Source organism: Martes martes (assembly GCF_963455335.1).
Source record: "Martes martes genome assembly, chromosome: 3".
NCBI lineage: Eukaryota > Metazoa > Chordata > Mammalia > Carnivora > Mustelidae > Martes > Martes martes.
Genome location: NC_137890.1, coordinates 102,456,870 through 102,474,141, shown reverse-complemented (window position 1 = coordinate 102,474,141; position 17,272 = coordinate 102,456,870). Strand labels below are relative to the sequence as shown.

The following is a 17,272-nucleotide window of genomic DNA, read 5'->3' as shown; positions in this document are numbered from 1 at the left end:
GTCGAGCCTCTCATTAGGCTCTCTGCTCGGTGGGAAGCTTGCTTCCCCTCTCCCTCTCTCCCTGCTTGTATACCCTCTCTCGCTGTCAAATAAATAAATAAATAAATAAAATCTTTTAAAAACCCACAAAACATTACAGAGCTAGTTATTAAAAAAAATAAAGTTGTAGCAGAGACAGAAAAGAGATCAACAAAAGACAAGACTGTACACATAACTACATATGGGCATAAAGGACAGGACAAAGGTGGCATACCAAATTAGGGGGACAGACGGAGTAGTCCATAAATGGTGGTGGTCAAGAGGTTAGCTCCTGAAGATGTTAGCCACAGGGAAGGGAGCCAGATCCCATCCCAGGATACTAGATTTAAATGTAAAAAAAAAAAAAATGAAACCATGAGAAAACTAGGACAGATGGGTGAATTTTTAAAAATCAACTCTCGAAGAGAGGTATTTATAAGCAAGACTTAGGACCCAGAGGCCATAAAGAAAAACATGGTTAATTTGATCATACAAATACTGTGGCAAAAAATTACTGTCAACATACTCATCAAAAGATAAACAAGGAGAAAATACTTATAGCATATTCTAGACAAAGGGCTAAATTTCTTTATGCACACGGAATTCTTAAAAATAATGATGAAAAAACTGGCAAATACAGGCAGTTCTCAAACTGAAATGACCAATAATATTAAAAGATGCTCAACTACATTTGTGATCAATACAATGCAATATAAAATGCCAACACTTTTCCATTTACCACTGACAAAGATGAAAAAGTGTTAAGTGTTGGTAAGAATGTGGGGAAATCAACATTCTCACACACTGTCAATGGGAGGGTAAATTCACAGAGCATTTAGAGGCGGCATTCTGGCAGCTTCATTTATAATCCAAACTGCAAACACTCCATGACTCATTTATACAAACATATTCCACTGGTATATTTTCACAGCTAAGAAGATACTGTCCCAAAGATGTTCAGTATAGCAGTATTTCTAATAGAAAAACAAAAACAAGTGGAAAAAAAAACAACCTGTAATAATTAATGGATGCCACCAGAGAACAGATAAGTTGGGGTATATTTATCGAGTAAAATGTTACATAGCCATTGATAATGAGGTAGCTATGTGTTGACAGGGAAAGAGCTACACTGTGTAAGTAAACAAGATGCAAGTGTATATAATATGATCGTATTTTAAAATTACCACATATTGGCTTATAAATGCTTAACATTTTTCTGAAGATTACAAAAGAAACTCTTTTATTAAAGGTTGCCCCTGGGGACTAGAATTGGGGTAAGATGTAAGGAAAGAGACTTCATTTTTATTTTACAGCCTTCTATATTGTTTTGAATTTTTTTTACCAAGTATACTTTTTAAATTATAAAGCTGAGGAGAGAGATCCTCCTACTCAATGACTGTGAATGATTCTTTTACGTATGTTTCTCCGAAATTTAATTTTTTTCAAGCAAACAGACTTGAGGTACTCCAGGTTTCTGCAAGCATATTTCTAATAGCTATTAGCAGGGTCACACCCACTTGAAAGGTTTGGGTTTTTTTTAAATCACATTTTGCTGTATTTTTTAAGATTATAATCTTTATTTAAATGGGATGCTTGGTGGAAATTTCTCTTTTCCAAACTCACTTTTTCAGCTATCTAAGCAATACGATCATTGCAGAAAATTGGGAAAACCTAATAGGGTACAAAAAGAATTAAAAGAACATATAACCATCTCACCATTGCTAATGTTTGGTTGTTTTCTTTACACTTTATCAATACAGGTACTATCTATATATAAAACGTGTTTACAAAGATGAGCTCAGACTACCTACAACTCTGTATTCTGCTTTTCTCCCCCCAACACATAACAGATAGTCAATGAATATATGTTAAACTGAATTATAAATTAGTACTGTACCATTTCTTCTCATCAAAAGCTGATTATTTCTGCAGAAGGCATTTGGTCAGTTTAAGACTTAATGAGTATGTTTGTACCTAAACTTTGTCTACATTTATGATCATTCCTCAGAAAAAATGACCAAGGAGTTTGAAACATTTAAGGTTGTTGATGTTTTCCGGAAAGAGTACACCAGTCTTCACTCTTACCAACATCAGAGCCCGGCTGTTTCCTTGTCAACACTATTACCGTTTTTAAAAATTGTTACTTCATATGTGAAAAACAGTTTGCTCTCAGAAAATTTCTTCCTCCTGTCACAAAATTAAGTCAGTCTGTAAGTACACTCAAAAGTGCTATCTTCCAATCTAAAAATGGAAGGTTAAAAGAGGAACTGTCAAGCTTACTCTCTTTTTCAAACATTAGGAGTTAGTGGTCTCCATTACCAAAAACAAAGGGATGAAGTATCATGTAAATCAGGTTAAGAATCTCTTTAAAATTCTTAAGAATAACCAAATGAGCAAAAGTCATATCTTTATTCCATACTTCCTGTCCTACCTATAGGTACTTTAGGTCTTTGAAAGGTGACTGTCCAGAGCAAAACTTCAGGAAAGAGGCAGAAGAGAACTACCTGTAACTCAGCTATTTTGCATCTGAGAAGAACAAAGACTGTACATAACATGACACCAACAAAGTAATGCCTCAGTGACTTAGGACAGACAGTACCATAGCACCCATGTGTGTCAGAAAACGTCTTCCTCCAGTTATATGTCAAGTAGGGTGCTTCACAGCTACTTTTCTGAGATAGCTCCAGGGCAGTACTGGGGGCGGGGGGAATCAAACACATGACCTCAACAGAGCCCTGTGCAACAAAAAGATGCTAGGATAACAAAACTTAAAGCAAAACTAAGATCATTTCGATTTTTGGAAAAGATTTTTTATTCAGTGTTTAAGATTAAAAACTACAAGATTTTGCTTGCAGCTGATGAGCAAAAAGAGAAAAGTTAAACATAAGTTATCATCTGATTTGCTAGTTAAAAATGCTCTGACTCAGAGTCAAATTACTCAGTGACATACCAGTTACTTCGTGTGGACTTAAGAGTTCTGGAGCAAAATAGCTCTAAACAAAACCTGTCATCTGAGAGCAAGGGGCTAACAGGTATATGAGATACTGAGTAAGAAAGCAGATAACGGGGCTGTGGCAAACCTTTTGATTCTTTTAGGCTTCTAGCAGTTGGTTACCATATGCAAGGACCTAGCAGCCAGTTATATCATCTCTTGAGCTGTCTGAGGAGTTAAACAACTTTAACCCACTAAGCAGGAATACAGAGACACTTTATAGACCAGCTGGAAAACAAAAAAGCAGTCCCACTTCTCCAGTAGAATTTTAGTTGCATTAAATCATAAGGGAAAACAATGATTATTACACATACTGTACTTGTCACACTACATCTGTTGAGTAGAATTTCCATTCCAGGTGTTGTTTTCATCTTCACCATCATCTTGAGTCCTCAATCTGTAGATCTTCCCCTCCTTTTTAAAGTCTTCCCCCCGTTTCTCCAGCACTCTTTTCCTGACTGGGTCCCTGATGTAAGAAGAGAGGGAGAGAACAGAAGGTGACAAAAAGTGAAAACAGCAGTCGTACAAAGCTATCTCCTTTACAGTTCCGTCAGGACAGGAAGCTGTACTTTATGGAGAGTCCAGGGGAGATAATCGCATCTCCTAACATGACACAAGACTATATACGTTTTTGGCAGTTTAACTTCAACTGTTCTCCAAGCCAAACCAGCCCAGTCACTGCTCCATTTCCATGTTTCTCTTGATGAATTTCTAAGTCTTAGGAGAAAGGGGCCACCTGCTAAATAACCTTTGCTTTATTATTTATGCAAACTAAAATGTGAATAACTTACATGACACCCTAGAGCTTATCCAAGCTCCATTTCTAATTTATAGAAATCATCAATTATTAGTTTTTAATCCTTTCATAATCTGTAAGGATTGATTTACATAAAATCTATTGAGAACAAACAGGTTGACAGCGTCCAAGATGGTGGAGGAGTAGGAGACCTAAATTTTGTCTGGTCCCAGGAACTCAGCTAGATAGCTATCAAACCATTCTCAACACCTGCAAACTCAACCAGAGATCGAAGAAAAGACTAGCTACAACTCTATGAACAGAAAAGTGACCACTTTCTGGAAGGTAGGAGGTGTGGAGAAGTGAATCTGGGACAACATATGGGAAAGACCGCGTGGGGAGGGAGCGTTGGTCAGCCAACTACCAGCAAGAGAGCAGCAGAGCATGAAATTGGAACTTTCAGAAGTCTGCTCCACTGAGGGACATCACCCTGGTGGCTAAGCGAGGGGTGGAACCCTTGTTGGAAGAGTATAGTCTCAGGACCCTTGGGGTCACAGAAACACCGGGGGTGCCTGAGTGTGGCAAAGCTCCCAAGTACCAGAGCGGGGAATCCGGCTGCCAACAGTGAGCCCAGAAGTTGGCTTTCTGCTCAGGGTTGCCACAAACCATGATCTGCTGCACAGCTGGGCCACTGCTCTTCAAGTAGGGACCCACAAGTGGCAGATGCAGGGAGATTCCCCTTCCTCCCTTGGGAGAAGCAGAATGGGAGTGCACCCCAGGAATCTGCTGGGTTTGGGGAGTCTAAACAGGGCCACGTGCCAGAGACAGAAATGCTCGGTTACACACTGGGTGTAACCGAGTGTGTGGACAGAGACCAGGGAGACAGGAGTGATGGACTGCTTTTCTCTGAGAGTGCACTGAGGAGGGGAGCCCAAGCTCTCGGTTCCTCTGGGGCCAGAGAGTGGGATGCCACCATGTTCATTCTCATCCTCTAAAGCCAAGAGGAAAGCCTTCAGGGAACAAAAACTACTGTAACCTGAGCAGATTACTTAGCCTGGCCCCTGGCAAGGGCGGTACAGTTCTGTCTTGGGCAAAGACATTTGAGAATCACTGCAACAGGCCCCTCCCCCAGAAGATCAGCAAGAATACCCGGCCAAGACCAAGTTTCCGATCAATGAGAACTGCAAAATTCCAGTGCTAAGAGAATACAGCACATAGAATTCACGGCTTTTTCCCCATGATTCTTTAGTCTTTGAACCTTTTGAAAAACAGTCTTTGAATTTTTTTTCTTTTCTTAAAAGACTGTTCTTCTTTCCTTTTTCAACTTATCAATTCCTTTCCTAAAATCCTTTTTTAATTTTCTATTTTACAGCCATATTGTATTTAACCTTATTTTTGCACATATATATGTAAGTTTTTCTTTCTTTAAAATTTTGGGATGCAGTTTCTTCTAACAGACCAAAATATACCCAAAATCTAGTGTATGGCTCTGTTCTATACACCAGCCTGATCATATTCTACCCACCCCCCGCCCCCACCATATCAGGTCTGATTTGTTTAGGGTACATTTCTTTGGGGTCATGGCTGCCCTCTGAGTATTTTGTTTTCTTGTTCATCTATTCTCAACAAAATGACAAAATGGAAAAACTCACCTCAAAAAAGAGAAGAGGCAGTACTGACTGCCAAGGACTTAATCAATATGGACATCAGTATAATGCTGGAACTAAAGTTCAGAATAATGATTATAAAGACACTAGCAAATCCCTTCCTGGAGAAATGAAAGAACTAAAATCTAAAAAATCTAAAAACTAAGATCTGTTAGTCGAAATCAAAAAGGTTATTGATGAGGTGCAATAAAAAATGGAGGCTTTAACTGATAGGATAAGTGAGGCAGGAGAGAATTAGTGCTATAGAAGACCAAATGATGGAGAATAAAGAAGCTGAGAAAAAGAGAAACAATCACTGGGTCATGAGGGATGAATTCGAGAGATAAATGATAAAATAAAGCAAAATAATATTAAAAATAATTAGGATCCCAGAAGAACAATAAGGGGGAGGCAGAAGGTATACTGGAGCAAATTATAGTGGAGAACTTCCCTAATTTGGGGAGGGAAACCGACATCAAAATCCAGGAGGCACAAAGAATTCCTGTCAAAATCAAGAAAAATAGGTCAACACCCCAATATCTAAAAATAAAACTTACAAATCTCGGAGACGAAGAGAAAATCCTGAAAGCAGTTCAGGACAAGAAGTCTATAATCTGTAACAGGAGAAACGTTAGATTGGCAGCAGACCTATCCACAGAGACCTGGCAGGCCTTAAAGAACTAGCATGATACATTCAGGGTACTAAACAAGAAAAATACACAGTCAAGAATACTTTATCCAGCTAGACTGTCATTAAAAACAGAAGTGATAAAAAGCTTTCGGGATAAACAGAAACTAAAACAATTTGTGATCACCAAACCAGCCCTACAAGAAATATTGAAAGGGGTCCTCTAAGCAAAGAGAGAGCCCAAAAGTAACATAGAACAGAAAGGAACAGAGACAATACACAGTAACAGGCACCTTACAGGCAATACAAAATGGCACTAAATTCCTATCTTTCAACAGTTACCCTGAATGTAAATGGGCTAAATGCCCCAATCAAAAGCAAGACCCATCAATATGCTGTCTGCAAGAGACTCATTTTAGACCCATAGACACCTCTAGATTGAAAGTGAGGGGGTGGAAAACCATTTATCATGCTAATGGACATCAAAAGAAAGCTGGCGTAGCAATCCTTATATCAAACAAATAAGATTTTAAACCAAGGACTGTAATAAGAGATGAAGAAGTATACTATATCATAATTAAAGGGTCTATCCAATAAGAAGATCTAACAACTGTAAATATATATACCCTTAACATGGAAGCAGCCAATTATATAAACCAGTTAATAACAAAATCGAAGAAACACGATGACAATAATACAATAATATAGGGGATGTTAACACCCCCTCCCTCTCTGCAATGGGCCAATCATCTAAGATCAACAAGGAAATAAGGGCTTTGAATGACACACTGGACCAGATGGACTTCACAGATATATTCAGAACATTCCATCCCAAAGCAACAGAATACACATTCTTCTCTAGTGCACATGGAACATTCTCCAGAACAGATCATAACCTGGGTTACATATCAGGTGTCAAGCAGTACCAAAAGATTGGGATCATTCCCTGTGTATTTTTGGACCACAATGCTTGGAGACTCAATCACCAGAGGAAAGTTGGAAAGAACTCAAATACATGGAGGCTAAAGAGCATCCTACTAAAGAATGAGTGGGTCAACCAGAAAATTAAAGAATTTTAAAAATTCATGGAAACAAATAAAAATGAAAACACAACTGTTCAAAATCCTTGGGGTATAGCAAAGGTGGTCCTAAGAAGGAAGTATACGGCACTACAAGCCCTTCTCAAGAAACAAGAAAGGTCTCAAATATACAACCTAATCCTACACCTAAAGGAGCTGGAGAAAAAACAGCAAATAAAGCCTAAACCCAGCAGAAGAGAAATAATAAAGGTAAGAGTAGAAATCAATGAAATAGAAACCAGAAGAGCAGTAGAACAGATCAACGAAACTAGGAGCTGGTCTTTGAAAGAATTAATAAGATTAATAAACCCCTGGCCAGACTTATCAAAAAGAAAAGAGAAAGGACGCAAATAAATAAAATCATGAAAGAGGAGAAATCACAACCAACACCAAACAAATACAAACAAGTATAAGAACATATTATGAGCAACTATATGCCAACAAATTAGACAACACAGAAGGAACAGATGCATCCCTAAAGACATATAAACTACCAAAACTGAACCAGGAAGAGTAAACCTGAACAAACCCATAACCAGCAGGGAAACTGAGCAGTAATAAAAAACCTCCCAACAAACTAGAGCCCAGAGCCAGATGGCTTCCCAGGGGAATTCTACCAAACATTTAAAGAAGAATTAATACTTATTCTCCTGAAACTGTTGCAAAAAATAGGAATGGAAGGAAAAAGTCCAAACTCTTTTTGAGGCCAGCATTATCTTGACCCCAAAACCAAAGACCCCACCAAAAAGGAGAATTACAGACCAATATCCCTGATGAACATGGATATAAAAATTCTCACTAAAATACTAGCCAATAGGATCCAACAGTACATTAAAAGGATTATTCACTATGACCAAGTGGAATTTATTCCTGGGCTGCAAGGTTGGTTCAACATCTGAAAATCTATCAATGTGATACAATACATTAATAAAAGAAAGGACAAGAATCATATAATCCTCTCAATAGATGCAGAAAAAGCATCTGACAAAGTACAGCATCCTTTCTTGATTAAAACACTTCACAGTGTAGGGATAGAGAGTACATACCACATCATCAAAGCCGTCCATGAAAAACCCACAGCAAATATCATTCCCAATGGGGAAAAACTGAGAGCTTTTCCCCTGAGGTCAGGAACAAGGCAGGGATGTCCACTATCACCACTGCTGTTCAACATAAAACTACAAGTCCCAGCCTCAGCAATCAGACAACAAAAATAAAAGGCATCCAAATAGGCAAAGAAGTCATCAGACTCTCATTCTTTGCAGATGATATGATACTTTATGTGGAAAACCTAAAGACTCCACCCTAAAACTGCTAGAAATCATACAGAAATTCAGTAAAGTGGCAGCACATAAAATCAATGCACAGAAATCAGTTGCATTTGTATATACCAACAAGGAGACCAAAAAAAAGAGAAATTAAGGAGTCGATCCCATTTAAAATTGCACCCCAAACCATAAGATACCTAGGAATAAATCTAACCAAAGAGGGAAAGGATCTGTATTCAGAAAACTATGGAATACTCATGAAAGAAATTGAGGAAGACACAAAGAAATGGAAAAATGTTCCATGCTCATGGGTTAGAAGAACGTATGTGTAAATGTCTATGCTACCTAGAGCAATCTACACATGCAATGCAATCCCATCAAAATACAATACCATCAACTTTTTTCACAGACTTTGAACAAATAATCTTGAATTTGTATGGAACCAGAATAGACCCCAAATAGCCAGAGGAATGTTGAAAAAGAAAACCAAAGCTGGTGGCATCACAATTCCGGAATTCAAGCTCTATTACAAAGCTTTAATCATCAAGACAGTATGGTACTGGCACGAAAACAGACACACAGATTAATGGAACAGAATAGAGAACTCAAAAATGGATCCCTGACTCAATAGCCAACTAATCTCTGACAAAGCAGGAAAGAATATCCAATGAAAAAAGACAGTCTCTTCAAAAAATGGTATTGGGAAAACTGGACGGCCACATGTGGGAGAATGAAACTGGACCATTTCCTTATACCACACACACAAATAGACTCAAAATGGATGAGAGACCTCAATATGAGACAGGAATCCATCAAAATCCTTGAGGAGAACATAGGCAGCAATCTCTTCATCCTCAGCTGCAGCAACATCTTGCTAGACATGTTGCTGAAGGCAAGGGAAGCAAGGGCAAAAATGAACTACAGGGACTTCACCAAGATCAAAAGCTTTTTTTTTTTTTTTAAATAAATTTTTTATTTATTTTCAGCGTTAACAGTATTCATTGTTTTTTCACCACACCCAGTGCTCCATGCAATCTGTGCCCTCCCTAATACCCACCACCTGGTTCCCCCAACCTCCCGCCCCCGCCGCCCCTTCAAAACCCTCAGGTTGTTTTTCAGAGTCCATAGTCTCTCATGGTTCACCTCCCCTTCCAATTTCCCTCAACTCCCTTCTCCTCTCCATCTACCCTTGTCCTCTATATTATTTGTTATGCTCCACAAATAAGTGAAACCATATGATACTTGACTCTCTCTGTTTGACTTATTTCACTCAGCATAATCTCTTCCAGTCCTGTCCATGTTGCTACAAAAGTTGGGTATTCTGCAAAGCAAAGTCAACAAAACCAAAAGACAATGACAGAATAGGAGAAGATATCTGCAAAGGACATAGCAGATAAAGGGCTTGTATTCAAAATGTATAAAGAACTTACTAAACTCAATAGCCAAAGAACAAATAATCCAATCAAGAAATGGGCAGAAGACATAAACAGACATTTCTTTAAAGAAAACATCCAAATGGCCAATGGACACATGAAAAAGTACTCCACATCACTCGGCATCAGGGACATACAAATCAAAACCATAGTGAGATACCACCTCACACCAGTCCGAATGGCTAAAATTAACCAATCAGGAAACGACAGGTGTTGACGAGGATGCAGAGAAGGGAGAACCCTCCTTCACTGTTGGTGGGAATGCAAGCTGGTACAGTCACTCTGGAAAGCAGTATGGAAGTTCGTAAAAAAGCTGAAAATAGAGCTACCCTATGACCCTGCAATTGCACTACTGGGGATTTACCCCAAAGATACAAATATACTGATCCAAAGGGACACGTGTACCCCAATGTTTACAGTAACAATGTCCACAACAGCCAAACTAGAGTCCAAATGTCTATCAACAGATGAATGGGTAAAGATGTAGTGTGCACGTGCGCACGCGTGCGCGCACACACACACATACACACTGGTATATTACACAGCCATCAAAAAATGAAATCTTGACATTTGCAATGATGTAGATGGTACTAGAGAATATTATACAAGCAAAGTAAGTCAATCAGAGAAAGATAATTATTGTATGATCTCACTGATAAGCAGAACTTAATGGGAAAGAGAAAAGTGAAACAAGACAAAACCAGAGAGGGAGACAGACCATAAGAGACTCTAAATCTCAGGAAACAAACTGAGAGTTGCTGGAGGGAAAGGGGGTGAGGGGATGGAGTGGTTGGGTGATGGAGATAGGGGAGGGTATGTGATGTGGCGAGTACTGTGTATAGTGTAAGACTGATGAATCACAGACCTGTATCCTTGAAACAAATTATATGTTATATGTTAATAATGAAAGAAAGAAAGGAAGAAAGCAAACAAGGAAGAACAAAGTGATGAAAGAAAAAGAGGAGGCAGGGAGGGAGGAAAAGAAAGGAGAGCAGAAAAAAGAAAAGAAAGTTAACTCATGCAATAATCTGGTTAAACCAAGGGACAGACGCAAATCTAGCGGTAGGAAGATCAACTGGATTACTCCAATGATTCTGGTGAGAAATTATGAGATCTTTGACTAAGACAGTGGAAAGGAATGAAACAAAATATATTTAGGAGATTAAATCTGTGAAATTTTGACAGATTTGATATAGAAGAGTAAGGGAAAAGGGAGGGCAAAAAGTTGACTATGGATTTTATTTGAGTGACTAAATGAATGGATTTAGAATAGAAAGGAAAAGGTTTGTAGGAAAATATGTTTTATTGTCCAATGAATAAATGTATTTCATAAATGACAACTGCAAAAAAAAAAAAAACAACAAAAAGGCTTTCAGCATCTGAAAATGGAAAGGAAAACGGGTGAAATTTAAGCTAAGGCATTCTCCAATGGATGGGCGGGGGGCGTGGCAACCAACTAACAGTAGGACACAAAGCTTTGCTCTCCAGATATGCATTCATCCATCCTTTGCCCCATCCCAGTATCTCTTCCCTTATTTGAAGTAAGTTTTAAAAGCCCACACAGCAGGGCACCTGGCTGGCTTAGTCAGAAGAGCTTGTGACTCTTGGTTTCAGGGTCATGAGCATGAAAGCAATACTTTAAAAAGAAACACACACACACCCCCCCACACAGCAAGCTATGCTGTGTAACAGTAATTCAGAATTAAATGCTTCTACCCACTACTCAGTAAAAATTCTAAAATTCAGCACTAATAAGACCTAGTTTGAATGCTGTTCCCAGGCTAGAGAAGAATTTCCCTGTATCCTCGCTTAAGTAATATACTAAGAATATGACTGGTTTTCCTAATAGTTACAAAAGAAATCAAGATAAAGGCTAAATCAGCCCAATTATAATACTCACTAAATCTTCATCTAGAGAGTCAACAGGATATAAGATCAAGGACTTTACTTACTGATGGCAGAGGCAAGGATTTTCATTACTTATCACATAGAATTGGTGTATGCGCTATAATGCCTATTAATGGGCTCAACAGTGTTTAAAATCTTTTTTTGTTTTTTGTGGTTTTTTTTTTTTTAAGATTTTATTTATTTATTTGCTAGAGATTACAAGTAGGCAGAGAGGCAGGCAGAGAGAGAGAGGAGGAAGCAGGCTCCCTGCTGAGCAGAGAGCCCGATGCAGGGCTGGATCCCAAGACCCTGGGATTATGACCTGAGCCGAAGGCAGAGGCTTTAAACCACTGAGCCACCCAGGCGCCCCTCAACAGTGTTTAACAGCAAGAGGTATATATTATAATAAACCGTGCTATTATTTAATTAGAAAAAACTACAATCCTACCTTCCAGGAAAATACTTCCCATTAACCTGTTTCAAATATGCAGAATCTTAACAGAGGTATAAGCTAAAATCATTGGTATTATTTAGAATTACCATGCTAACCTTGGCCATCTGCAATCAAAAGAAGGCCTCTTGTTTAAGGGACCAGTGTAAAATAACACTCTGAAGAAGGCACAATTTTCAAATGAATATCCAGTTTTCACAGCCTGGTCTTGCTCTGAATGAAGACAGGTAGAAGACAAGCAGCAGACCAAAGAGCTGCTACAAAGGATTACAATTATCTAAAGCACAGTGACACCTCCAAAAAAATGGATGCAAGATAACTGTGAGAAATTAATTAAATGAAATATCTTGTTGGACAAAACATGGTTAGCAAGAAAGATACTACTATTTAGTCCTGGAAAAAAAAAATGTGCCCTTACAGTTATGGGATAAGGAGAAGTCAATAAACAAAGTAGTAGGCGTAGGTTCTAGAAAGGTGGTTGAGAAAACTCAGGTAGTGAGCTTCTCAGGAGAGATGATACAGTAAAACTTCAGAACATTTAAATTTTTTCCCTTATGTAGAAAGATGGCATAGTACCCATAACAAAAATGTTCATTTTGAATAAGGCACTGGGCATTACTAATACATTCTGCAAATGGGAAAAACACAGATACCTTTTTTCTGAGTTGCTAGTTGATGCAAGGTTTGAGGACTCTGATGTTGCTGCTCTCACAGAGGTCTGTGCAGGAGGGTTACTAAATAGGAAGTTGCTAATCAATCTCCAGATGGCGAGGAATGGGTAAAGGACTGTCCCCAACAATGTCCAAAAGTCTCCACTGGAAGAATGTACCATGGATGTATTTGGTCTTCCGGCCTAAAAATTAAGAAATAAACCTCAATAAAAGCTACATGAGCCAAATCACATCACACTCAAGGTTCTAGATGAATCTTTTATCTGGAAAACAAAGTCCTATTGACTTTAGTTTACTGCAAGAAGGTAAAATTACCATCTTCTGCTTTTTTTCAGGTGTATATTTTATACAAACTTCTGGGAACTTCAGGAGCTCTGTTTTTTAAAGGAGTAATCACAACAATGAAACTAAAAAGTAGTTCTTGGTGAAATGAACCAATCAGTTTTAAGAAAACTAACCTTTTTATAATGAAATCAACTTTGGTAAGAAAAGTCTTCCTCGCTTATTAAAAAACAGGCAAAGTTTTCAAAACCTTAGTGAATACAAATTAATCCTGATTACTGGAAGGCTAATTGTTTTAGGTGTGGGGCTCTAATTCAGAACCAGGAAAGCTATCCTAATCAAGATACAGAAGACCAGGCTCTCCATCTCTGGAACTTAGGGGATGCCTTGGCAAAGTCATTTAAACTTTCTGAGCCTCTTCATCAGAGATTAAAATATTGTTGTGAGGATCAAATGTGATGAATATGTTTAAAAATCAAAGTTACTTTTACGTTAAAATTTTTTTTAAAAAACTTGGTAAACCAGTAAGGTCGTACATACATGAAAGACACTAAAACTATACATTAGACCAATACTACGCATTTCTTATTTTCTTCTCTTACTGGTCCTTTTTGTACATGAAAATAGGTGAGGAAAAAAGGTGAAAACTAAAGTATTTATTTAGTGCCTCATTAGCAATACAAATATAAAATGCACAGGATAATGGAACAATAAATTAATCTAACATTTTTCAGACAATCTGAATTTAATTACCCAAGGTACATGTTTTACCATCCCTTCCACTGATTTTAAGAAATGATCAAGAGTAAAACAAACAGGATTATAGAGATAGAAAAAAAAATACGTATATACATACTGGCAACAGTACCACTGAAGCACTTGGGGCAAGTTCCAAATCCAACAATTTCTTTTTATAATCTTCTTTGGTAAATTCCCTCCGGGGAAACATGGTTGCTAGTGAAAAATTACCGTAAGTGTTGCCAACAGTCTGTAACATAACAGTAAGTTTTAAAACCTTACAAAGGTGCCTTTTTAAAGTAAGATATTACACACCAAATGCATCCAAAACAACTGCTTTAATTCAAATTGCCTTAATTTTAAAGTTCATTCAGGGGCTCAGTCGGTTAAGTGTCTAACTCTTGGTTTTGGGTCAAGTCATGATCTCAGTTTTGTGAGATCAGCCTTGTATCAGGCCCTGCTCAGAGCAGACTCTGGTCCAGATCCTCTCTCCCCCTCCCTCCTCCTGTGCCCACCCTGCACATGCTCTCTCTCTCTCTTTCTCAAAAAAAATACATAAAATCCTTCCTCAAAAAGTTGAAAACAGAGCTACCCTATGACCCAGCAATCGCACTACTGGGTATGTACCCTAAAGATACAAATGCAGTGATGAAGGGGCATGTGCACCCGAATGTTTATAGTAGCAATGCTCACAAGAGCCAAACTATGGAAAGAAACCAGATGTCCATCAACAGATGAATGGATAAAGAAGATGTGAGATAGATAGATATAGATATATATATCTATCTATCTACAATGGAATACTATGCAGCCATCAAAAGAAATGAAATCTTGCCATTTGCAATGACGTGGATGGAACTAGAGGGTATTATGCTGAGTGAAATAAGTCAATCAGAGAAAGACAATTATCATATGATCTCCCTGATATGAGGAATTTGAGAGGCAGAGTGGGGAGTTTGGGGGGTAGGGAAGGAAAAAATGAAACAAGATGGGATCGGGAGGGAGATAAACCATACATAAGAGACTTTTAATCTCATGAAACAAACTGAGGGTTGCTGGGGGGTAGGGGGGAGGGCTGGGTGGCTGGGTGATGGACACTGGGGAGGGTTATGTGCTATGGTGAGTGCTGTGAAATGTGTAAGCCTGATGATTCACAGACCTGTACCCCTGGGGCAAATAATACATCATGTTAATAAAAATAATTTAAAAAATACATAAAATCTTAAAAAAAAAATTGGGACACTTGGGTGGCTCAGTGGATTAAGCGGCTGCCTTCAGCTCAGGTCATGATCCCAATCCCAGAGTCCTCAGACTGAATCCCTCATCCGGCTCCTTGCTCAGCAGGGAGCCTGCTTTTCCCTCTGTCTGCTTCTCCCTCTGCTTCTGCTCTCTCTGACAAAAAGAAAATCTTAAAAAAAAATAGTAAATTTAAAAAAGTTCATTCAAATGTAAACTCACAAAAACCTTTATAAAAACTTTGTGCTTCAAAAAGTAGCTCATGGGGCGCCTGGGTGGCTGAGTGGGTTAAAGCTTCTGCCTTTGGCTCAGGTCATGATCTCAGGATCCTGGGATTGAGCCCCACATCGGGCTCTCTGCTCAACAGGGAGCCTGCTTCCTCCTCTCTCTCTGCCTGCCTCTCTGCCTACTTGTGGTCTGTCAAATAAATAAATAAAATCTTAAAAAAAAAAAAAAGTAGCTCAAAGCTACCAAATCCAAAGAGTACCTAAGCTTTTACAATCCCAAAATGACTACAACATAGCAAGATTATAGTCCCTAAAACCATCTAAACAAATTGAACAAAAATGAACAGTTTCAATATCTCTTTTGAATATTCCTGCAGTTTGCCACTAGTTTTCACTATACTTTGGCAAACTTTTATTACTATCTCTCTGATGTACATCTGGATTATAGGCATTCCCTATTAAAAATCTGGAATAGTGGGGCGCCTGGGTGGCTCAGTGGGTTAAAGCCTCTGCCTTCGGCTCGGGTCATGATCCCAGGGTCCTGGGATCGAGCCCCGCATCGGGCTCTCCGCTCAGCGGGGAGCCTGCTTCCTCCTCTCTCTGCCTTTCTCTCTGTCTACTTGTGATCTCTGTCTGTCAAATAAATAAATAAAGTCTTTAAAAAAAAAAAAAAATCTGGAATAGTCCAGAACTTTCTTCATATACATAAAATCAGGAGTTCATGTCTTCCTTGTCTCAAAAAAATAAATGTCCCATAGTCTATCCGTGCTACACACACGATCCCAGATCCAGGAACCCGCCACACTGGGCAGCACCATGATCACCTTCATAATTTTAAGTCACCTATACTTGTAAAATCTTAGCCAAGAGTTTTTCTTTCCCTAGAAGATTCCAAAGAAAGACTAATGCTTTTGTTTTTTGTATTTTTTTTAAAACTGGAGATCACATACATACCTCTCACTGTTCTTACTCTAACATGAGGACATACAAAAATACAAAATTAGGTTACTGCACTGAAATAAAGTTTTTTTTTTTTAGTTTTTTTTTAAAAAGATTTTATTTATTTATTTGACAGAGACACAGCGAGAGAGAGAACACAAGCGGGGCAGAGGGAGAAGCAGGCTCCCGGCCAAACAGGGAAACCGATGCGGGGCTTGATCCCCAAACCCTGGGATCATGACCTGAGCTGAAGACAGATGCCTAATGACTGAGCCACCCCGGCACCCCTGAAATAAAGTTCTAATAGGACTGATGCAAAGCTCTGTTTTCTCATGTGGCTTCCTCCTTCACTTACCTGTGGTAAAAATGGTACGACTCAGGCCACGACCAATTATTCCCTTTTGGGAGGCCCCAAGTGGGGCTCCAAGGCAAAAGAACAAAGCTACTGGGATTGTTCCACTATAAAGCTTAGGGGAAAAGAACTCTTTTTTTTTTTTTTTTAGATTTTATTTATTGATTTGACAGAGAAAGATCACAAACAGGCAGAGAGGCAGTCAGAGAGAGAGACAGAGAGAGAGAAGCAGGCTCCCCACTGAGCAAAGAGCCCGATGTGGGGCTCGATCCCAGGACCCTGAGATCATGACATGAGCCAAAGGCAGCAGCTTAACCCACTGAGCCACCCAGACGCCCCTAGGGAAAAAAGAATTCTTAAAAATGTTTTTACATTGCAAAGCCCAGCTCACCAGTGAAGGAAGGCAGACAGCTTTTTAGGTACCCTCTTGGGATCCGTAAGTGAAACAGCAGACTAAATGGGGAGATGAGGTCTAGGAGAAAGATCTGAACCCTAATTTTAACCTTGAAAAGTCACATGAGACAAAGAGTGGGACATATGATGAGCCCAGATCCTAAAGGACATCTAATGCCTAGAATCCTTTTTGAAAAAGGCTCATTCAGAGAATAAAAACTACAGCTGACTTTTGAGTAACGTGGATGTGAACTGTGTGGGCCCACCCAGACATGGATTTTTTACAGTGCAGCACT

At 38.8% G+C, this 17,272-nt stretch overlaps 1 protein-coding gene across 2 annotated transcripts in view; it reads right to left on the bottom strand.

Moving 5' to 3' along the window:
* Positions 1–1,364: 1,364 nt before the first annotated feature.
* The window catches only part of UBXN4 (UBX domain protein 4), a 53,181-nt gene continuing 37,273 nt past the window's right edge, over positions 1,365–17,272 (bottom strand). For both annotated transcript variants that reach the window (XM_080799797.1, XM_080799796.1), the window contains exons 11-13: positions 13,948–14,079; positions 12,792–12,991; positions 1,365–3,476 (exon numbers count right to left, since the gene is read on the bottom strand). In XM_080799797.1, coding sequence (XP_080655923.1) covers positions 3,338–3,476; positions 12,792–12,991; positions 13,948–14,079 — 471 coding nt within the window. In that variant the 3' untranslated portion in view covers positions 1,365–3,337. The remainder of the gene's footprint in view (positions 3,477–12,791; positions 12,992–13,947; positions 14,080–17,272) is intronic.